This window comes from Cervus canadensis, chromosome 22 (assembly GCF_019320065.1).
Source record: "Cervus canadensis isolate Bull #8, Minnesota chromosome 22, ASM1932006v1, whole genome shotgun sequence".
Classification (NCBI taxonomy): Eukaryota; Metazoa; Chordata; class Mammalia; order Artiodactyla; family Cervidae; genus Cervus; species Cervus canadensis.
In genome coordinates this window covers 17479309-17502188 of record NC_057407.1, presented here as the reverse complement: position 1 = coordinate 17502188, position 22880 = coordinate 17479309, and the positions used below count along the sequence as shown (strand labels likewise).

General features: G+C 45.4%; 1 protein-coding gene across 9 annotated transcripts in view; it reads right to left on the bottom strand.

Annotated features, from left to right (window-relative positions):
* Window positions 1-22880, bottom strand: part of PXK (PX domain containing serine/threonine kinase like) — an 80217-nt gene that overhangs the window by 9605 nt on the left and 47732 nt on the right. For 5 of the 9 annotated variants that reach the window (XM_043442010.1, XM_043442005.1, XM_043442006.1 and 2 more), the window contains 10 exons: window positions 20922-21026; window positions 19840-19941; window positions 18311-18472; window positions 17800-17917; window positions 16058-16136; window positions 13609-13657; window positions 8594-8671; window positions 7972-8058; window positions 7454-7523; window positions 4232-4294 (listed from right to left, as the gene is read on the bottom strand). In XM_043442010.1, the coding sequence (XP_043297945.1) occupies window positions 4232-4294; window positions 7454-7523; window positions 7972-8058; window positions 8594-8671; window positions 13609-13657; window positions 16058-16136; window positions 17800-17917; window positions 18311-18472; window positions 19840-19941; window positions 20922-21026 (913 nt within the window). The remainder of the gene's footprint in view (window positions 1-4231; window positions 4295-7453; window positions 7524-7971; window positions 8059-8593; window positions 8672-13608; window positions 13658-16057; window positions 16137-17799; window positions 17918-18310; window positions 18473-19839; window positions 19942-20921; window positions 21027-22880) is intronic. The other 4 variants (XM_043442011.1, XM_043442007.1, XM_043442008.1 and 1 more) reach the window with 1 other exon arrangement.

The following is a 22880-nucleotide window of genomic DNA, read 5'->3' as shown; positions in this document are numbered from 1 at the left end:
TGAAGCCCAGGGAGGTCAAGTGTCTTCTCCAAGGTTCTATCTAGAACTACAGAGTGGTGACCCTCAAGTTTAGGTTCTGCAGGCCAAGATGTAGCTCTCAAGGGCTCCCACATGGAGCTGTGTTTGAGATGCTACCTTCAGATGAAATTCCTTTTCAATGCTAGCCCTTGAAAATGAGGACTTTTCCTTCATTTCTTGAGAAAATCGCATATTATCATAAAGCCAGAAGATATTAATACTATGCTTGACTTAGCTCCAGATAAAGCATAAATGTGGCCTAGAAGTAAAGACATAAATTGGAGTAAATTGTGATTCCAGCAATAAGACAGGGAGCGTGCAGAGAGGCAGCAAGAGAGACGAACCCAGTGAGAAGCCTGGCCGCCTGTCCTGAAAGGGAAAGGACCAGTCTAAGTGAGGGCTGCGCAGGCGGCGAGTAGGCTGAAAGCCTTGCCCTCACCCAGTTCAGTTCAGTTCAGTTCAGTCGCTCAGTCATGTCCGACTCTCTATGATGCCATGGACTGCAGTACTCCAGGCTTCCCTGTCCATCACCAATACCCAGAGCTTGCTTAAACTCATGTACATCGGGTCGGTGATGCCATCCAACCATCTCATCCTCTGTTGTCCCCTTCTCCTCCCACCTTCAATCTTTCCCAGCATCAGGGTCTTTTCCAATGAGTCAGTTCTTCACATCAGGTGGCCAAAGTATTGGAGCTTCAGCTTCAGCATCAGTCCTTCCAATGAATATTCAGGACTGATTTCCTTTAGGATGGATAGGTTAGATCTCCTTGCAGTCCAAAGGACTCTCAAGAGTCTTCTCCAACACCACAGTTCAAAAGCATCAATTCTTCGGCAATCAGCTTTTTTATGGTCCAACTCTCACATCCATACATGACTACTGGAAAAACCACAGCTTTGACTAGACAGACCTTTGTCAGCAAAGTAACAAAGTGCCTGCTTTTTAATACACTATCTAGGTTGGTCATAGCTTTTCTTCCAAGGAGCAAGGGTCTTTTAATTTCATGGCTGCAGTCACCATCTGCAGTGATTTTGGAGCCCAAGAAAATAAAGTCTGCTCACTGTTTCCCCATCTATTTGCCATGAAGTGATGGGACCAGATGCTATGATTTTAGTTTTTTAAATGTTGAGTTTTAACCCATCTCTTTTACTCTCCTCTTTCACTTTCATCAAGAGGCTCTTTAGTTCTTCACTTTCTGCCATAAGGGTGGTGTCATCTGCATATCTGAGGTTATTGATATTTCTCCCGGCAATCTTGATTCCAGCTGTGCTTCTTCCAGCCCAGCATTTCTCATGATGTACTCTGCATATAAGTTAAATAAGCAGGGTGACAATATACAGCCCATCTTTGCATGAAATGTTCCCTTGGTATCTCTAATTTTCTTGAAGAGATCTCTAATTTTCTTGAAGAGATCCTAATCTTTCCCATTCTATTGTTTTCCTCTATTTCTTTGCATTGATCACTTAGGAAGGCTTTCTTATCTCTTCCTGCTATTCTTTGGAAGTCTGAACTCAGATGGATATATCCTTCCTTTTTCTCCTTTGCCTTTAGCTTCTCTTCCTTTCTCAGCTATTTGTAAGGCTTCCTCAGACAACCACTTTGCCTTTTTGCACTTCTTTTTGTTGGGGTTGGTCTTGATCACTGCCACCTGTATAATGTCACCTCTGTCCATCGTTCTTCAGGCACTCTGTCTATCAGATCTAATCCCTTGAATCTATTTCTCACTTCCACTGTAAAATTGTAAAGGATTTGATTTAGGTCATACCTGAAAGGTCTAGTGGTTTTCCCTACTTTCTTCAATTTGTCTGAATTTTGCAATAAGGAGTTCACGATCTGAGCCACAGTCAGCTCCCAGTTTTGTTTCTGCGTATAGAGTTTCTCCATCTTCCCTAGGATTTGTGGAGCATTTCCCATAGGATTGGTAGCATGACGGTACCACCTGCGAGGCCTTGCACAGTACAGAAGTTCGAGATGCTGCTTTGTTGGTAGTTTTTTTTAGGAGGAGATTCTCTATTTAAGAAGAACTATTGGGGGAGGAAATTACCACGGGCGGGACCTGAGGAAAGCATTTGCTTGATGAGTGTCTATCATTTTGGAGCTCCTGAGAGGTGCCGGCAATGCCAGGCCACTCAGTGGGGCCTTGTCTGCGTGCTCATCTCTGTGACCCAGGATTTATTAGCACAATGCCAGGCATACTGCAGGCTCTGGATGAATGCATCTAAAGTAGCTGAATGAATAAACTCCCTGTGGGTGGCTTGCTTGGGGCCTTAAATGCTAGGTTGATAGGCAGATGCCAGTTATTTTTATGAGTTGCAGTAACAATAAATGCCCAGCAGAGGTCAGAGTACAGTCTCTGGGGCTGAGTCAATCAATTCATCAATAAAACATTAAAGGACATAGAGGAAAAGAGAGAGCCAACACCTGTTGGCACCTCACATCTCTGCCAGGCATTGTGCTTGGGGCCTCACATGTGTTTCCCTCTGAATACTGTGACTACCCTTCAGGACACAGAACTATATTCCCGACTGTTCCCTCTCACCTCAGATGAAGTTTTTTCCAACACTGACTCTAATTACAAAAGATTCCTCTTTTTCTTCTCATTCTAAATGTTGCCTCATTTCATGCAAACCAGCTACTGTATCAGAACTGAGAACTCAACTGAGAATTCAGATTAGAGGATTCATCAAACATAATCCAAACAGACTGAATTCTCCAAGGTATTTAAAAATGAGAACTGGCAGCTAACTGCCCGCCTCAAATGCACACAGCAAGGTGGTCTGCACTTCTAAGCAGACACCTCACTTCTTAAAGGAGGCTTCATGGATTCTCACTATTAGTTCTCTCCTATTTCCTTAGTATGTCTAAGCGGTGTGAAATCGATATCCATCCTCTCATCTAGAAAATGGCTCAACGTGATCATGGGCAGTGGCTCTCCAAAACTTTCTGATCAGCCTATAGAGGTCACCGCTACAAAAGACAGAGAAGAAGTCTACTTTCTGTATGGATCAATATGTGGAGGCCTTCTTGTAAAATCTGCTGACAGAGTCGGACAGGAAATAGGATATTACGTCTCCATGAGACAGGCACTTTATTTAAAATAGACCCTGGCCCCAGAACACTCGACAGCAAACCACTAGCAACCAGCCTCCATGATCAAGACACCCGACAACCAGATGCAAGCCCTTCAAACCAGTCCCCTCACATTTGATGGTCATCTTTTTATTTTTTTCTTTTTGGAAGGTCTGTTAGAAGCATTTGAGAAGGGTTGGGTAATGCTCTTGGTAGCTGGTGGGCGCCACTTTTAAGTCTTAATGAGTATGCTGCTGTCAACTCATAAATCAACCCCAGCCCACTCTCCCTTCCAAAGGCTGCAGAGACTCCTCCAAACACAGCTGGCAAGCTCTGAGTGGTAGAACCAGTTCCTCTGACATCTAGAACATCTGGTTCAGTTAAGGAGGGAAAGGAGATACTGGTACCCCAATGCATTTTTATGGGGCTTGCAAAGTCATTAGGAGAGAGATATTAGTTCCAAAAAGAAAGAAAAAAGATAGCGTTATGAGGCCACTGCACACATTTAGAGGTTATTTTTATAAGTATTCCCTGAAAAAAAAACTCTTTACATTTTTCAAATGAAACTCCAAGAAACCTGATTTAAGTCAGAAAAGCGAAACAAAGGTTGGCTAGCCACAGAAACGTGGTCAGATGATGAGATGCAGAGCAGAACAGAGCACAAATGGTTATCAGGAAATCAGAAGCTCAGTGGGGATTTCACTCCTAGAGGTGGGCATTTCACCAGCTGTGCTCTGTGACAAAGCCGGCAGTGTGGCTGGGCTCCCTGAGGAGAGAGTCCTGGCAGGACAGGGCCCCTGGGCGGCAGCGCAGTTGTTTTGTTCAGCCTGAGCGTATACCAAGACATCGTCTGATGTAAGGAGCCTGCATGAGGCTTGACAGGGAAGACAGCGAGCCGGAGGTAGGGGGTGGGTGAGTGGCCCTAAAACCAACTATTCCATTCCCCTTGAAATCTGAGTTTGGAAACGGAGACCCTCGTTTCTCCCAAGTGACACTGCTGATCTGCACCCCCACTGGTTTCTCTGGAGGAGGATGGTCCCTTCTAACCCCTCAAATGTCTGAGCCAAGACGAGAAGAGCAAGAGCCCCACACTCCTCCCCACCGGTGCAGAAGGGGAGGCAGGCAGGTCACTGCCTTGTCACTGACCTGCTGTGGAGGGCGGAGTCGGCGAGGACGGGGATGTGAGAGGTGAGCTGGCCCCAGATCCTGCTAAGAGAGAAAATAGAGAAAACCCTCATGGGGACCAAACAAAGACATCTGGAATGTGGCCTGAGCTGGGACCCACCACTGTCTGAGCCCCTGCACTTGGCTCACATGTGGACGTGGCGGGGACAGAGTTCGGGGACTGGACCCGTGACTGCAGGCGTCCACCCCAGTGCAGGGCGCATTTCCCTCCCCAAGCCTCGCTGCCTCCCACCGCTCCCCACAGCCTGCTTGGTTTGAAATCAACTTTGTGGCATCCAACAGCTTATGCAATTGGCTACAGTCTCTCGTGTGGACCCAACCCCTCTTCCTGGGTAATGAATGACAAATGACAGAGCCACAGCAGAACAGGTGACGGAGGGGCGCAGGCCAGCGTGGTGGAGGCCTCTCCAAAGGAAGAGAGAGGTCTCCAGTGCATCCACCCGGCAATGCTCCCTGCGCAAGTGCCATTTTACCAGCAGGCGCACTGAAGTGGACAGGATCGGCCTCTTCAGTGTGTGGACTTCCCAGGCTTTTTCTTACCTGAAGTTCAGCAAACACCCTTATTTACATTAAAATAAGGTGCATATCCCCATCGATTGTATGCTTTTCCTGGACCTAGTAACATTGTTATATTTCAGATACTCCCAAATTCCCCAGCATCACTTCTGCTGCTCAGAAATCCCCAGAATACACCCTCCTGACTTAACCTGGAAGTAGCCCAGTGAGCAGAGAGAATAGCCCACACAAGCCCCTTCCCTCACATGGAGGTCCTAGCGAAGGATTACCAGAGCTCCCTGCAGGGAGAACTGAGACCACGCCCCTGAGAGACCACCACCTGTTCTGGGGGCGCCTCCTACCACCACCTCTCCCATCACCCACACCACACAGACACGGAGCACAAGGAGAAATGTCCTAATTAAACCACATCTCCTGCCAGCTGAATCCCTTTCCACTATTTGCAATATTCTCTCACCTCCTATAACACATGGGAGGCGTTTCACTGAAAAAGATGGCAAAATCCAGCCCACTGTGATATTACGCTGCTTGTAGTGCTAACATGGGTTTTAAAGGGGAGAAGGTTTGCATCTGTGACTCAGTGGGGTCTGGAGATGATCTATACCTTTCTATCAACTGTTTCCTGGCTTTCCTAAACTCCTTGAGGTGGTGTCTTGGAGTCCTTAGCCTCCCACCTGGCTGCATCTGGCCTAAGTGAAGTGAAGTGAAAGTCACTCAGTCGTGTCCGACTCTTTGCGACCCCATGGACTATACAGCCCATGGAATTCTCCAGGCCAGAATACTGGACTGAGTAGCCTTTCCCTTCTCTAGGGGATCGTCCCAACCCAAGGATCAAACCCAGGTCTCCTGCAACGCAGGCAGATTCTTTACCAGCTGAGCCACAAGGGAAGCCCAAGAATACTGGAGTGGGTAGCCTAGCCCTTCTCCAGCGGATCTTCCCGACCCAGGAATCGAACAAGGGTCTCCTGCATTGCAGGTGGATTCTTTACCAACTGAGCTAGGACAGCCCTAGCTCGCATAGAGCCCTGCAAGCAGGCAGGTGGAGACACCGAGCCAGGCTTTCTCCACATCGGACAAAGTGTCTGCCAGTGTGACAGGCTGACTGAAGACACGAGTCTCAGGCTAATGATGAAAATGACTGGCCCATGTACATTCCATCAACCATGAGAAAACAGACCTCCAACTCTGAAATTATGTACCAGCCACAATAGCCTCCAGCCCCTTCCTCGTCTCCCAGCCTCATCCCCAGGGAGCCAGCCCTGGTCCTCACTTAGACCTCCAGGGCCTCCTTCTCTTCCCCCCTAGATCCCCGAGCCCTTCCCTGGCTTGACTCTCCAAGCAGCGGTGCTGGCAGTTCCCCCCCTCCCAGAGTCTAGGATCTTCTCCCACCCCAACTCTTCCAGCTCCAGCTCTACCTAAAAGCCTGCACCCTCTGGCAGCGGCCAGCCCAGCCTTTAGGTCTCACACACCCCTCACTTCTTCTCCTGCCCCTGGCAGATGTCTTCCTCACTGACTTCCCTGAAAGGCTCTGAGAAGGCATGGTCTGTGAACACCCTCAATCTCCTCTCTCCCCTCCACTTCAGATGCCTCTGCCTCTTCACCTACTCCACTTGCTCCTGACACCAGGAAAGGATGCATGGGTTTTCTCCAAGGCTGAGACTGACAGCTGGGCTCTTGATCCTAACCCCGTGGCCTTCTAGCACCCTCTCACCTTGTCTCCCTCAACAATTACTCTCTCTTGTGCATCTTCAGTTTCTCTGTCTCTACTGGGTCCTTATCCTGACTGGAAGTATGTGCAACTATCCCTCAACCTAAAGAAAAAAAAAACCATCCCCTTCCTTTGGCCTCCAGGGCTGAGGCAAAGCTGCCCCTATGAGGATGAAACCTTCCCTTCTCCATGTGGAACTCCACTTCACAGACTCAAAAGGCAGAAGAACTGCAAGGTCCCAGGGGGTCACTTGATCTGATGTCAAGAGATGGGGACATGAAGGCCCAAAGCCAGCCAGGCAGGGCAGGGACAGTGCTCTCTATGCCTTCCTCGCCCTTCTGGAATGTTACCTTTTGCAATCCCCGCACACTGGGGAGACCATTCCTTAATGGAGGAGGGCGCGCCCTTCTGCCACGTGGGGACCGAGCGAAGGGCAGGGTTTAGGGCCATTTCAGTTAGTGTAGCCTCTCCTGGTAAGCAGGAGGCCTTGCACTGCATTATTGGGTGGGGTTTCATTCCAGGGCTGATGCTCATCTTTGACAGATCGAGTCCTGCCATTGGTGAAGAGGCTCGTGGCCCATTAAGCTCTGGGGTCCCTTCTAGTACATGAATCCTGTGAGACTTTCAGTGCTATGGCAACTCTTCCCTGGGAACAGAATTCTTTTGTTTTCTGCATTTGTCACCACACTGCCTAGTAGAACCCAGGGACTCCTTTTTTTTTACTTTTTATTTTATATTGGGGTATAGCCAAATTAACAATGTTATAAAAGTTTCAGGTGGACAGCAAAGGGACTCAGCCATACATACACGGTTCTCCCCCAATCTCCCCTCCCATCCAGGCTGCCACAAAGCATTGAGCACAGTTCCCTGTGCTATATACAGTAAGAAGAACCCAAGAACCTCGACTCCTGGCCCTAATCTTTGGGACCCAGGCCCCACTATAACCTATAATCAGTTACCTGAATTATTGGAGTTGCTGTATTTTGCTGAATGCTCTTCACTATTTTCAACAGCAGATCGTTTTGACTTCTTTAAAAAAAAAAAAAAAAGAAAGGTGGTAGGAAGCAAAGAATGAACATACCAGAATAAAAACATTTTCTAGGCACAGAGTTATAAACTCGCTACACACAAGGTCATATTGAGCCTTATAACAGTGAAGAAGCCACAAGCCAAAACTAAAGGGAGAAATAAAAACCAAGAATGCTGAGTTTACAATCTCAGGCCAACCCTTCCCCACAATTATAGTAAGGCCATCATCAGCCCAGCAAGCCAGGGAATTCTGTGGTCCATTTCTCTGCTGACACTATTATATGGTTTTTGTTGAGAAGCAGCTAACCAGCCATCTGTAAAGTTTTAGCTTTCAGAAAGATACAGCACAGAGATCTGTTAAGAACTAGACGCACATCACTGACCTAGAACTTTCTTCACATGGAGTCAAGCATTCACAAGAAAGAATTCACAGAGACACTGGGCTTACCTTTCGAGCTAAAATCTTCCTCTTTTTCCTTTCTTCTTCAGATCCATGGTGAGACTGAGCTCTCGTCAGTCTTCGATGCTGGTGGATCTTTAAGAGAACACAGTTCACCACAAATGTAAGCATATCCTACGCTAATGAAAATTTCTACCATGTTTTGCCAAATCAAATTATCTGGATGAAAATGCTTTCCGTGCTCAGCCTCTGCCTCCACACTGGGTCTGGATGTAGGGAAGAAGAGGATGCCAGCAGGTGAAGACCGTTCCCTATCCGCCCCCAGGTCCTCACCTGCCTTTTCCTCTCTTAGAGAAAATGAGTGTGGCCCCCAGAACCATCAGAGTATGAAATATGCATGACCCCCCAACCACCCAGTCTGCCCTGATCATAAAGAGTGACCATCCTTTGTGAACACATTTCTTTCTGCCACAGGCTGAGCTCCCTGCAGGTAGGACTGTTTAGTATTCAGTTGTCTCATAGCACTGAACATGGAGCCTGGTCCACAGCAGGTATGCAAGACATGTTTATGGAATGAACGATCAGTTAAAAGTAAATCACTGCAATCACCACAGCAGAGGATGGGGATGCTAAAACACCAAAAGGCAAAGAGGAACTATTAGCAGTTTACCTGTTTCTGTTCTTCAATCAGTCTCTTTTCTATACATTCTTTGGCAATTCTCAATGCCTCTTTTAACTTTGTGGGGATCTGAAAAAAGAGAAAGTACATAATCCACAGAGGAAACTGGCCGGAGGTTCTCTCGAGTCGTGGTTTGAACAAAGAAATGGTTGCTCATCAAAGAGGATTCCTGGAAGGAAATCACTTACAAGCTGTCCACTTCACTCCTATCCTGCCGACTTTTGCTATCCCCAACCCACTCACCTCATTAGCATTTTTCAACAAGAAGTATATTACTAAATGAACACATAAACATGATGGATATTTCAAGTATGTCAATTCTCAAGGGACCCCAAATTACCACAACAATCTTGAAAAAGAAAGTTGGAACCTAAGGCCTCACACTCCCTGATTTCAAAAATCTATTGCAAAGCTACAGAAAAGAGTGTGATACTGGCATAAAGACAAACAGACCTATGGAACAAAGAGACAGCCTAGAAGATGATGCTGTTAAAGTGCTACACTCAATATGCAAGCAAATTTGGAAAGCTCAGCATTGGCTACAGGACTGGAAAAGGTCAGTTTTCATTGCAATCCCAAAGGAGGGCAATGCCCAAGAACGTTCAAAGTACTGCACAACTGTGCTCATTTCAAGTGCCAGTAAGGTTATTCTCAAAATCCTTCAAGCTGGACGTTAGTAGTACCTGAACCGAGAACTTCCAGAAAAGGCAAAGGAACCAGAGATCAAATTGCCAACATTTGTTGGATTACAGAAAAAGCAAGGGAATGACAGAAAAACATCTGCTTCTGCTTCATTGACTACACTAAAGCCTTTGACTGTGTGGATCACAACAAAAGTTGGAAAATTCTTAAAGAGATGAGAATACCAGTTCATCTTACCTGAATCCTGAGAAACCTATATGGGGGTCAAGAAGCAAGAGTTACAACCAGACACAAAACAATGGACTGGTTCAAAATTGGGAAAGGAGTACAACAAAGCTGTATAGTGTCATCCTGCTTATTTTAACTTACAGGCAGAGTACATCATGTGAAATGCCAGGCTGGACTAATCACAAGCTGGAATCAAGATTGCCAGAAGAAATATCAACAAGCTCAGATATGTAGATAATACCACTCTAATGGCAAAAATGAAGAGGAACTAAAGAGCCTCTAGAAGAGAGTGAAAAAGGAGAATGAAAAAGCAGGCTTAAACTCAACATTCAAAAAACTAAGATCATGGCATCCCGTCCCATCACTTTATGGCAAACAGAAGAGGAAAAAGTTGAAGAAGCGACAGATTTTTTTTCTTGGGCTCCAAAATCACTGTGGATGGTGACTGCAGCCAGGAAATTAAAAGACACCTGCTCCTTGGAAGGAAAGCTATGACAAACCTAGACAGTGTATTAAAAAGCAGAGACATCACTTTGCCAACAAAGGTCTATATAGAGTCAAAGCCGTGGTTTTTCCAGTAGTCATGTACAGATGTGAGAGTTGGACCATAAAGACGGCTGAGTGCCAGAGAACTGATGCTTTCAAATTGCAATGCTGAAGACGCTGAGAGCCGTTTGGACTGCAAGATCAAACCAGTCAATCCTAAAAGAAATCAAACCTGAATATTCAATGGAAAGACTGATGGTGAAGCTGAAGCTCCCAGTACTTTGGTCACCTGATGCAAAGGGGCGACTTACTGGAAAAGACTCTGAAGCTGAGAAAGATTGAGGTCAGGAGGAAAAGGGGGCAACAGAGGATAAGATGGTTGGTTGGCACCACCAACTCAATGGACATGAATTTGAGCAAACTCCAGGAGATAGTGAAGGACGGAGGAACTTGGCATGCTGCAGTCCATGGGGTTGCAGAGTCAGACATGACTTAGTTACTGAACAAGAACAACAAATTCTAAAAATTTAACTTTAAAAAAATCTTTGAGTAGGTAATATGCAGTGATATGGTTCAAAATTCAGTAGGCATAAAAAGGGTATATCCACAGAAAAAAAGCATCCCACCTAGTTCCCCTCCGTGGAGACAACTAACACCACCAGTCTCTTGTGTATATTTCCAGAAAGAAAACAGACACACAAGAGATTAACATGGTTTTTAAGATCACAGTATCTTTACCACAGACACTCTGGCTTGCGGGAAGAACAAGGGCTAATGGTAACCCCTGGGCTGGACTACTAGACTTGAGGAGAGTATATTTACAAGGCTGAATGCATTTCCTGAAGAGCTTCGGTAAAAAAAAAAACATGAATTCCAAAAGTCTTCTTTCACTCCAACTTCAGATCCAAAGAAGCTATTCTTTCTGCTGTGTGCTGTTCTTAGTTGCTCAGTAGTGTCTGACTATTTGTGATCCCATAGACTTTAGCCCACCAGGCTCCTCTGTCCATGGGGATTCTTCAGACAAGAATACTAGAGTGGGTAGCCATGCCCTGTTCCAGGGGATCTTCCCATGCAGGGATCAAATCCAGGTCTCCTGTACTATAGGCAGAATCTTCACCATCTGAGCCACCAGGGAAGCCCCCTCTAACTGGCAAAATAGGACAGAAGGAAGACTCTCCCTTGCCTATAATATCTTCAGACACCACCCTGTTTGGTGTTTTCTTTCTTTTTTCCCAGTAAATTTAATTTCATTCTAAGATTATGGGTTTGTGGGGACTGTAGAAAGGAGAAAGAGAATTATCCTTCATTCTACCACCCAATGAAGGGTAATTCTCTTTCTTGATGAAAGTGAAAAAGGGGAGTGAAAAAGTTGGCTTAAAGCTCAACATTCAGAAAACGAAGATCATGGCATCCGGTCCCATCACTTCATGGCAAATAGATAGGGAAACAGTGATTGACTTTATTTTTCTGGGCTCCAAAATCACTGCAGATGGTGATTGCAGCCATGAAATTAGAAGACGCTTACTCCTTGGAAGGAAAGTTATGACCAACCCAGACAGCATAAAGCAGAGACATTACTTTGCCAACAAAGGTCTGTCTAGTCAAGGCTATGGTTTTTCCAGTGGTCATGTATGGATGTGAGAGTTGGACTATAGAGAGAGCTGAGCGCAGAAGAATTGATACTTTTGAACTGTGGTGCTGGAGAAGACTCTTGAGAGTCCCTTGAACTGCAAGGAGATCCAACCAGTCAATCCTCAAGGAGATCAGTCCTGGGTGTTCATTGGAAGGACTGATGTTGAAGCTGAAACTCCAATACTTTGGCTACCTGATGCGAAGAGCTGACGCATTTGAAAAGACTCTGATGCTGGGAAAGATTGAGGGCAGGAAGAGAAGGGGACGACAGAGGATGAGATGATTGGATGACATCACCGACTCAATGGACATGGGTTTGGGTGGACTCTGGGAGCTGATGATGGACAGGGAGGCCTGGCATGCTGCGGTTCATGGAGTTGCAAAGAGTTGGACACAACTGAGCATCTGAACTGAACTGAACTACCACCCAAAGGTCTTCCTTTGGTTCAGTGGTAAAGAATCTGCCTGCAATCCAGGAGATGCAAGAGACACAGCCTCAATCCCTGGGTCAGGAAGATCCTCTGGAGAAGGAAGTAGCAGACCACTCCAGTATTCCTGCGTTGGAAATCCCACGGACAGAGGGGTCTAGAGAGCTCCAGTCCAAATGGTTGCAAAGAGTCAGACATGACTGAGCACACTCGCAACACACTCCTCTCCAAAACAATGCTAAAAGTGAGCGCTGCGGGGGGCCCGGCCTGTACTAGGTGTCCTGGGTCATCTCAGGAGTCCACTGGCAGCAGTCAGGTTTTACTCCCCAACACTACATGAGCAAACACAGACCCACAGGACAGGTTTTTGCCCCTCCATTAGCGGCTTTCAAATGGGGGTGATCTTGCCCTCCTCCCCTCTCTAGCTAGGGGACAGCTGGCAACATCTGGAGTCAGTTTTGATAGCCACACAATGTGGGGGTGGAAAGGGAGCACCACTCCCCTCCAGTGGGGTCACAGGCCAGGGTGCCGCTCAACATCCCGCAGTGCACAGCGCAGCCCCAGCAGTAAAGAACGACCTGGTCCAAAGAGTCAAGTGTCGTAGAACCTTTGGGAGGTGATTAGAGGCTATCACCAAAGCAAAGTAAGGCATCAACTTGGTTTTGGGGAGCTCTAAAGCTCCTGCTGTTTCCACAACACTGCATAGCATGGCTACTTCCCAGGATACTTGCTTCCAGTCCTTATTCTAGACAGAAGTATTTTTTCACACTATTTTTTTTTTTTTTGGCCATACCACACAGCATGTGGGATCTTAATTTCCCAGCCAGGGATCGAACCTGTGCCCCTGCATTGGAAGTGCAGACCCTTAACCAATGGACCGCCAGGGAAGCCCCTACATACTGCATTTGATATTCTGCTTTCCCCCCTCAGCCCAAATAATAATCACTTTCCATGCTACTAGAATGTCTTTGTAAATTTCACTTTCATTAGATAAAACACACTCAATCCATGTACTGTAAATTATTAAACTACTTCAAGATTGTAAAACATTTAGATTATTTTCAATTTTTCTTTATGTAAAACGAAGAATGTTGCTGGCCATTCCTGTTTCACAAGGATTAAGCTGCAACCCACTGCAACTGCTCACCCCTGGGGCTTGGGGGTGTAAGAACTCAGGGTGGAGAAAAACAGGAAAGCAGACCCTAGAGAGTTAAGATGCACACCTAAGGAAAATTTTCAGTGACCCCAGATTCCTGCATCATTCATACAAAAAGCGATCAAAATCATTAACTGGAGATGTCTGTCTTTTGTGATTAGCAGCAATCTTTTTATGCTTGACAAGTGGTATTTTCAGCAAAAAGTTCATTTATATCCTGGCTGCTCCCTTGCCTCTTCACAGTCGTTCCTTAGAGCTGTGAGAGAGGCTGTCCAGCCTTTGTTCTCACCTAGGTCCCCCAAAATCGATAAGAGCATGTGTTTTCCCACTCCACATCTATTATAAATACCGTATCTTCTCTTTATTGAATAAAAAACTAACTTTCCAAGAAAACATTCATGACACAAACCAAGGAATGGTATAATTTGTTTTACCTTAAACTGTGGCTTTTCGGAAGTTGTGAGCAGAACATCACTGAATAATCTGTAAAGAAAAGAAACAGAAATATCTTTCTTAATTAAGGTGTACTTTCAGAACAGAACCAGAGCAGAATAAGACATTTTTAGCCCATTAAGTCCCTCCCAACCCCCACATCGTCCCCCAGCCCCGGTCCAACCTACCACCTCAGGTTTATCAATAAACTCAAAGGAGTTTCCAGGCCACCCAGAGTGACCTCCAGGAACCCCAACTCCCCATTATTTCCGAGCTCAGCAGGAGGACTGGGTCAGCTTTGTAGGGGAAGTGACTTCCCCACAGAGGGCCAACAGTCATCTCATGTAAATTAATTCGCATTTTGAAAAGAAATTTGTAAGTTACTTATGGTTATGAAAAGTCAAAGTGTTAGTCACTCAGACTTGTCCCAACTCTGTGGCTTCATGGACTATAGTCCACCAGGCTCCTCTGTCCATGGGATTTCCCAGGCAAGAGTACTGGAGTGGGCTGCCATCTCCTGCCACGCCCGAGGCCCCAGGACTGCGGGCACTCTTTAGCCCTGAGCCACCACAGAAGCCCATTGTTTATATTATACTGCAATTAATATATGCAGCAGATATTTCTAAACAGAACGATTGATTTTCCTTTTTTTTTTTTTGTCCCAGAGGAGGATAAAATTTATTCTAAAGCTCAATATAATAAAAATGTGCGAGTAAGTAAAAAGGAATTGCTTTGATTGGAATCCAACAAGAGAAAATAATCTTCTTTTAAGGAAAAGCAGTGCTTCTCATGCTCTCTCAAGAAGAAACAGCAGCTTTTGGAGAATATCAATTCTCTCCTTGAAAGTATGCTATTAAAAAGAATAGTGTGAGGAATTCTGAACTGTTCTGACTAGTTGTTTGGGCACTGCCCAAATGGTTCTGCATAAGTCTTTCCTTGAACTGTCCCCCCTTTTGAAAAAGGGTAACTACATCTCAAGTAGAAGAGACAGGGTTAACGTTTCCCCACAGCGCTCCCTGGGCGGCCTAGAGATGGAGACAAAACTCTCCCCTTCAAGGCCAAGGGGTTGACTTACTTCCCAGACAACACGTTTTTAACTAAGCAGAATTCACACCTCGCCAAATGCTATCCCAGGCTGAAGCCCACAGGGTAGAAAGACTTAAGTGAAGGAAAAAAAAAATTGGATTTGCTTTAGAACTGGAAGGCTGGGAGGAAAATGCAAGCACTTTGGAGCAGGGGGTGCAAATACAAACCCAAGTAAACTGACATGGATAGAGGCTGTTTCCTAACTACAAAGGCATGTGTTCTATAAGTGAATGGTGAAAATGACTAGAATGATTTTCCCACGTTTGCACTGTTGCTGATTGTGCCTGGTTCACAGAGGGATGCTCCAGCGTCAGTGAAACATTGAAAAGTCACATTCACGGGGCAGGGGCTTGGCTGCTCTGTACAGCGCATCCTCCCCAGGCCTCAGACTGGGACAGACCCCCTGGGACACAGGAATCTGAAGTTACACTGCCTCCCCTGAACTCGGGTTGTATGTACTTCAAGTTGTCCTTCCTCATTTCCCCATGTAATTGTTTCCCAAATACATCTGCTCACAGAGCATTGGGTACATCTCAGAGCACAAAATAGAAGCTGTGTAAATAGCATTTAGTAAGCACTTCTTAAGTAACTGGGTCTGTACTAGGAATCATCTCAATAAATCCTCCCACCAGCCCTCTGAGGTGGAGACTATTATTATCCCCAATTATAGAGGAGGAAACTCAGCTTCCAGAGGTTAGGAAACCTGCCCAAGGTCATCTGGACAAAGCGCTAAAGCTGTGCCCACACCCAGGTCTGTCTAAAGTTAGACACAAGCCTCTGAACTATCCTGCTGCCTTTCCGTGAAGGAACAGAACATGCACCTTAAAAAAAGACCCCAAAGCACTATCTGAGCCGCCTCAATTGACCATTCATCTCTAAGCCCCAGCACAGGGCCTGGTACATGTCAGACATCAGATATACGCTACCCAGTGAGGAGATGAATAAACACGTGCAGGGGAGGCCGAAGCCAGGCAGCCCTCCTCCTGGAGGCCAGACCCTGCCTGACCAGTGACTACGATGCAGCCACCGCTGGGGGCCACGTGATGAATGGAAACAGGGCTGCCCCCCTGCAGTACCTCCCAAGCGGGCGGCTGTCATGTGTCCATGTACACAATGACAGGGAGAGACATACACGAGGACACACGTGAAGACGACACGGGTGTGAAGAGAGAGCAGTCAGACTACGGTGCATAGGGGTCACGAGGAAAGGTCAGGATGTCACGTGGCCAGTGACCACTGGCAAGCAGGCCACAGAGACTCTATGGGGACCGCAGATGAGTCTCTACTGGGACTGGACACTTGGGCCAGTGGTACAGGGCTCGACACGGTTAGGAAGGTTACAGCCAAGGCGTGGGATTGACTTACGGCATCTGCAAGAGCCGGGAGACGGTGGGCATGCCATTTTTACAGGCTTCACAAGACAGCGTGGACTCCAACACGGCCACTTGAAATGAACAGATACACGTTTTAGTTCCACAGAACATGCTGGCAAACCCACTTGGTGATGAAAAGTTTGACACCACTTCTCAACAACTGTCTGCGGGCTCATCAGGACAGTGTCAAAACTCTTCACGCACAGACAGATGGCATACGTGGTGGCAGGGGGTGGAGGGGGAAGGGGGGTTGCTGGAAATGCTGACAACTCCCGATGACTCAAAAAAAAAAAAAAAGGTTCAGGAACCACATGCTGACAGAAAGCTAAGTATATTGCACAGATAATTGGAGGAAGGACTCAAGATATCATTCATAAATGTGTTTGCTCTCTTAAAAGAGAAGTAAACACCACACATGAGTAAAATTCTCAACTTGAAAGACATGTCTCTGCTTGCCTGCTTTTAGTCAAAACCAACATACGAAGTGCCAACTGTTGGTATCTCACCATCCAACATCTTGGACGGTGTAAACAAAAGCAGCCAGATTTTTGTTTTTCATTCATAATTTGACCACTCAGAAATAACTATTATTAACATTATGCTTTTTACCCACACAAATACACACATTTAATTCTTCACATATCCAAATGAATTCTTACTTTATGTAAAGAGATACATCCAAGGAAACTGAGGCAAACTTCTAAACTTAATATAGTACTTGGTTATACCAGAAAAAAAAAAATGATCACAAATGAAAAAGACATTTCATATGGAGCAAGTTTTCACAATTATCGTTTATTACATATAGTCATCCCTCAGTCTCCTTGGGACACTGGTTCAGGAACCTCTCCTTCCCTAAAGATACCCAAATCTGCAGATGCTCAAGTCTCTTATACAAATTGGTATTTAATATTTGCATACAAACTATGTACATCCTCCTACATACTTTATTTACAAAAGCAGCCAGATTTTTTTTTTTTTTTTACTTGCAGGTCACTGTTCCGTTTCAGCTGTTCAAACTCAACCCAAAGTAGTCTCCAGGCCTGTTCTCTGGAACCATCTCACAACACAAAACAGACGCTGGTGGAGGTTGACCCGAACGCATGGAAGGCGCGATGTTCTAAGAGCTGCCCTGCCCTCGCCACCCCTGCCCCAGGGGGGTGTAAGCTGGCTGTCGAGGGGAGGAAAGGGTCCCTGGGTGACTCTGCATCAGCCCTGACATCCCTCCTTCCTACGGGAGCCCCTCAGTGGTGCTGGGAGAACTCCTGGATCCAGGGTTTCCTGCCCACCTTTCCTAGCTCTGGGCCTGGCGGGCTGTCCTCTGCTGGGTGTCCGGCCTGTGGCTGTCCTCACAGGTCCCCCTCCAGCCTTGGGATACCTCCCGACTCTGCCTGAGTCCACAAGACTGCATGCAAGTTGTCTGCTCCTAGCTTCTGCTTCTACCTCTCACTAGGTCTGGCCATACTTCTCTTCACATTCTCTTGCTTCCAAAACTCTGATGCATGTTACAGAAGGGCTCTGAGATTTCAGACAGCCTGACAAACAGACGAGCGATCTGAATTTTCAGTGAAATACATTTAAGGAAGTTACTCCCGTAACTTCTACTTCCTGGTAAGACTTCCTGGCTATGGAGCACGGTAACTTCCTCTGGTCCTTCCCTGAACTCTGGAAAAGGCGGTGAGAAGCTCCGAGCATGACCAGGGCCCAGAAGACCCTTACAAACCCCATACTGACCCACAGCCATGGACGGTGCAGGAGGGAAGGAGTCTACAGGCACTGAGTCAGGCGGTCGTCCGTAAGTCATTTCATATAGTAAGTGGCCAAAGCAGTGGACGTCCACACTCTCCAAAGTCTGCAGAAGAAAAGACGGCAGAGGGCTTTGGCTTTGTGAATCCCTAGCCCTGGGCTTCCACTAAGAAACATGGCCCAGGGGCAACCCCATCCACAACTGGTAGTGACCACTCGAGGCCTTTTGTAAAAGCTCACAAAGCATCATTTTGACCAAAAGTCTTGGTCCTACCCTTCACGGTGGTGCAGTCAGAGGTTCTACCCTTCCTTGGCCCTGCTCAACCAGCCTCAGATCCAGCAGTGCCGTGGGAGAGACAGGGCCAACAGGCCTGCCTGCCCCAACCATACCCACCCCTGCTTAGAACACATTTCTTACAGGGACAGATCATGCATCCTGCCACGGGGATAACTTACACCTAAAAATAAGCCTGCTGTTTCATCACTTTCACCAACTTACATTGATCTTCCTGAACTGTGAGAAATATGATCGGTAGAAGGAAGGAAGGCCCAACAAGGAATTCTCCAGGTCCAGCAGCCGGCAGGTATCCCCATCCAGCATCACGTTGGAAGCGTGAAGATGCCCATAAGGGAATCCCTTGTCATGTAGAAACTTTAAGACCTATGGAAAAGAATGTAGTGGTTATACTCCCCTCCAACTCATTCGATACGGGACAGGTTAAGCTTTGCTTTTTCAGTCAATGTATTTTGAAATAAGATCAAACCAGTCACCGGGGAGATTCCTAAAGAAAGAGTACATGTCTGTGTATTTCTTTGGAACAGAGACAGACGCTGAGTGCTTTCCAGCTGTGGACACGCCAAGCAAAGCTCCTCATTTCCAAAGAACAGAGAAGCAGCCTGCACCTGCTCGGGTTAACAGCTCTGATGCCAAAAGCCTCTACCGTGAGCACTTTCTCTACCCAAGCACCACAACCCAGCTCTCTTCAGGGCAAAGATCCTTCCGCACAGATGAATAAAGCTATCCTGCCAGGGCTTCTGCCAATTATTCAGGAAGAGGGGTTGAGCTGAAAACATCTCTAGTCCTGTCTCACCTCAGAATATATTTGGCTGTTTATTAATAGAAACACATGACAGTCTCCCACAAAAAGAAGCAAACTTTTCAGTTGCCATTTCATAAACAGTGGTTCAGCCAGTGACACAGACTGGATACAGCCCTGCAAAGACCTGGTGAACCACAGCAGTGCCCTGCTGAAGCAGGTGCCCGAGATAATCCGTTGAGAACCGGAAGAAAAGTATTACAGCTTTTCTGTCTTTTGTTTTTCATTTATTTATTTTTAAATTTTTTGGCCATGCCATGTGGCATGTGGGATCTTAGTTACTGGGCCAGGGATCGAACCTGCCACCCCTTGAGTTGGAAGTAGAGTCTTAACCACTGAACCATCACTGAAGTCCCCTGTCTGTTTTGTTTTTACTCTCATTCTTTCTTAACTTATACTGGACAAAATACATTAATAATAGAATATATATAATATATATGTATATAAATTAAACATATATAACATGGGAGTGTTTATGCTTAAATTGTTTTCACTGATAGGTTTGCATAATCCAAGAAGTTTGGTGAATGCTGCTCTAGAGAGTGATGTGGGAAAGGCTTTTTCACGTTAGTTTCACTTCTGTAAGGGAGCCATATGGTTATGTATAGGATATAACAAAAGCAAGAATCTTGGCACAAAGATAAATCAACCAGAAATAACACAAAACTTGGTATTCACACAATAAAGTTCTTAAAAATCACATACTAGTTTAGGAATTTCCAATAGCTAAGCTTTTGGAACTGTGTTGGTCTAGATTACTGCTTTAGTCTCAAATATTTGCTTCTGGGGATAAAATATGACAGTGCCACCAGTTTGTATGTGACCAGATAATTTCAACTATTTTAGATATTGCCTGAAAATGTTCCCAAAAGAATACGTGATGCTGGGTGAAATTCCAATGCAACTTAAACAAAAGTCAGATACTTCTTACCTCTAATACTTGCCGCCCATATGTTTTTATTTGCTGGAGTTCGAGGCCTTGAACCTTCTTAGGGTTGCAGTACTTCTTCAGGAATGGGTCTTTCGGTTTTGCCTTTGGAAAGAAACAAAGAGCACATAAGAAGGCAGTAGAGGGGTTGAACTCTACACGCACATGGCCTCCTTGAACATACAGGACACATTAAGAGGCTGGGGGCATCAGATGAGTCCAGCTGGCAGGACATGGGCTGTTAAATACAGAAGCCTGCACAGTTAATAGAAAGAGGCTGACCAGGGTTCCAGCCTTTTTCTAGTCCAGTGAAGATGTTCCTGGTCTTCACTTTAGCAGACCCCAAAGTCTTGTATACTGTTAGAATTCTTCAGTATTGCTTTAAAAAAAAAAAAAAAAATCACATAGCAGTGTTAATTATGGGTTTCCCAGGTGGAACTAGTGGTAAAGAACCCACCTGCCACTGCAGGAGACATAAGAAACATGGATTCAATCCCTGGGTTGGGAAGATCCCCTGGAGGAAGGCATGGCAACCCACTCCAGTATCCCTGCCTAGAGAATCCCATGGACAAAAGAGCCTGGTGGGCTACAGTCCACAAGGTAGCATAGAAACAGATACAGCTGAAGTGACTTAGCAAGCATGCAGTGTTAATGATATTTATTATGTTGTGTTTTACACCTCTAGTATTTACCCATCTTACCCGTTTAACTGTCTTCATCTAATTTCCCTTAAATATCCTCTCCTACCTCTGTTAACCACAAATCTGATCTCTTTTTCTATGAGTGTGTTTGTAAAGCTTCTCAGTATTCCTTTAACAAAAAATTTAAACTTTAAAACTGACCTAAGAGCAGCCTACAATCTAGTGGATATAATCATGAAATGTTCAACCTTTTCTCGTGTGGGTAAAGGAATGCTCTTTAGCCAAATTGGGTAGTTTCTATTGCTAAAATAAATATAAATTCCAAATAAAATTAAAATTAAATCCTCGGGGCCTAGCGTCTAGAAGCTTAGGGATCAAGTATCAGTAACAGGTTCTTGAGGGACTTGAGAGCTTTTGATGACCAGGAACTTGCACCTCCAGTACCTTGTAGATCAGGTCCTTCAAGGTTCCTTTTTCATTAAACATTCTAATTAGCAATGCTGAGGATTCGTTGGCTGTGGCAAAGGTAACACGATAGATGTAAGGGTGCTGCCAAAACAAAAAAAAAGAAATTCACATTTAATCTGCATCAGCATCTAGGTTCCTTTTAGATCTAGAATCAAGTGCCAGTTTGATAGTTTAACTGCACATAAATGCAGAACATTCCCTGAACACATGGTATTTTCAAGTCATCAGATGATCAATTACTAACTCATTTTTTAGACGGGAGAAGGAAGGCAAACTACAGTGATTAAGCAAAGTGGCTAGAAGTTAAGCTCTCCAAGGTAAGGTATCTGCTTTAATGTGGTCTCATAGTTCAAGCGACAGTGTGGTGCAACAGAGGGAAGGTCTGAGTTTTGGGAAAGGTGGTTTTAATATTCTGCCTCTGTAAACTGGCGAAAAAAAAAAAAAACCAGCCAAATTCGAGAGCAGCCAAGTGGAAACCAGGACAAATGTGTCTCCCCTCACATTGCTGCCTAACACTCCACACTGCTGTCTAGTGATAAGCCAGGGAGCATGACAGCCAGAAAACAAGCAATGGCAGCGTCTTTCGGCATCTTGGCCCTTTTCCAGGGCAGTGAGCGTGCGTCTTCCTGTCCCTCTGCTGGACTGTGCAGTGTGATGAGTGACACTGCCCTCCTGAGGGGCGGACACGGATGTCAACAAAGCAGGGTGGGGAGTAAGACCAATTATTTAATGACTGAAAGAAAAGTCCTCATGTGACCTGGAACTGTGGATACATGGACCAACTGACTTCAAGTATTACAATGGCCATGAGCTCAAAGGAGTACCAGGAAGACTCAAACCCTTGGGAGCTGGATTGTGTGAGGACTTGATGGGCAGGGGGATGGAAGAGGGTGCCCAAGGAAATACAGAAAATTGATCATGAAGTTCCTCCTGATCATCACAACAAAGCGATTGCTGTGGATATTTTCATGGCTTTACTGAAATACAATTCACATCCCAATATAATTCACCTGTTTAAAGTATACAACTCAGTGGTTTTCAATATATTCAGAGCTGTGTGACTATCACACAGTCTAATTTTAGAACATTTTCATCACCTCAAAAAGAAACCCAATGAATAAACTAAAAATCCTTGGAATCCATACTGACATAAACAGATAAAGAAAAGAGAACATGAAGCTCTTCCTTAGAGTAGAATGCCAACCAGTAAATATAAGAGAAATGATGGCGTTAAAACATCTCTATGAATGCTACAACTAGTGGATTTGATAAAGACTATACTACTTATATAGTCTCAAAAAAAAAAAAACCCTCCCTACAGTTGCTTATTAATTAGTTCTAGTTATCTTATAAAAATAACTAAGGATGGGTACAAATGTTCAGCTAAAATTGTTCACCATGGCATTTTTTAAAAAAATAAGAGCAAAAAACTAGAAGTGATCCACATGTCTAGTGGATTAGCTGAGTGAACTGAGGTATGGCCAATGATAATTTTATGCAGTCAGTAGAAGGCAATGGCAACCCGCTCCAGTACTCTTGCCTGGAAAATCCCATGGGCAGAGGAGCCTGGTGGGCTGCAGTCCATGGGGTCGCGAAGAGTCGGACATGACTGAGCAACTTCACTTTCACTTTTCACTTTCATGCATTGGAGAAGGAAATGGCAGCCCACTCCAGTGTTCTTGCCTGGAGAATCCCAGGGATGGGGGAGCCTGGTGGGCTGCCGTCTATGGGGTCGCACAGAGTCAGACACAACTGAAGTGACTTAGCAGCAGCAGTAGCAATAATGATGTATTATACTGTATTTATTAACAACAAAAGATGTTCATGGGTATACCACTAACAACAACAAAAATCAAGCTTTAGAACAGTATCTATATGATTTTTTTCAAAAATAATCATGTAAGAGAGTTCCTTGGTGGGCCTAGTGGTTAGGAT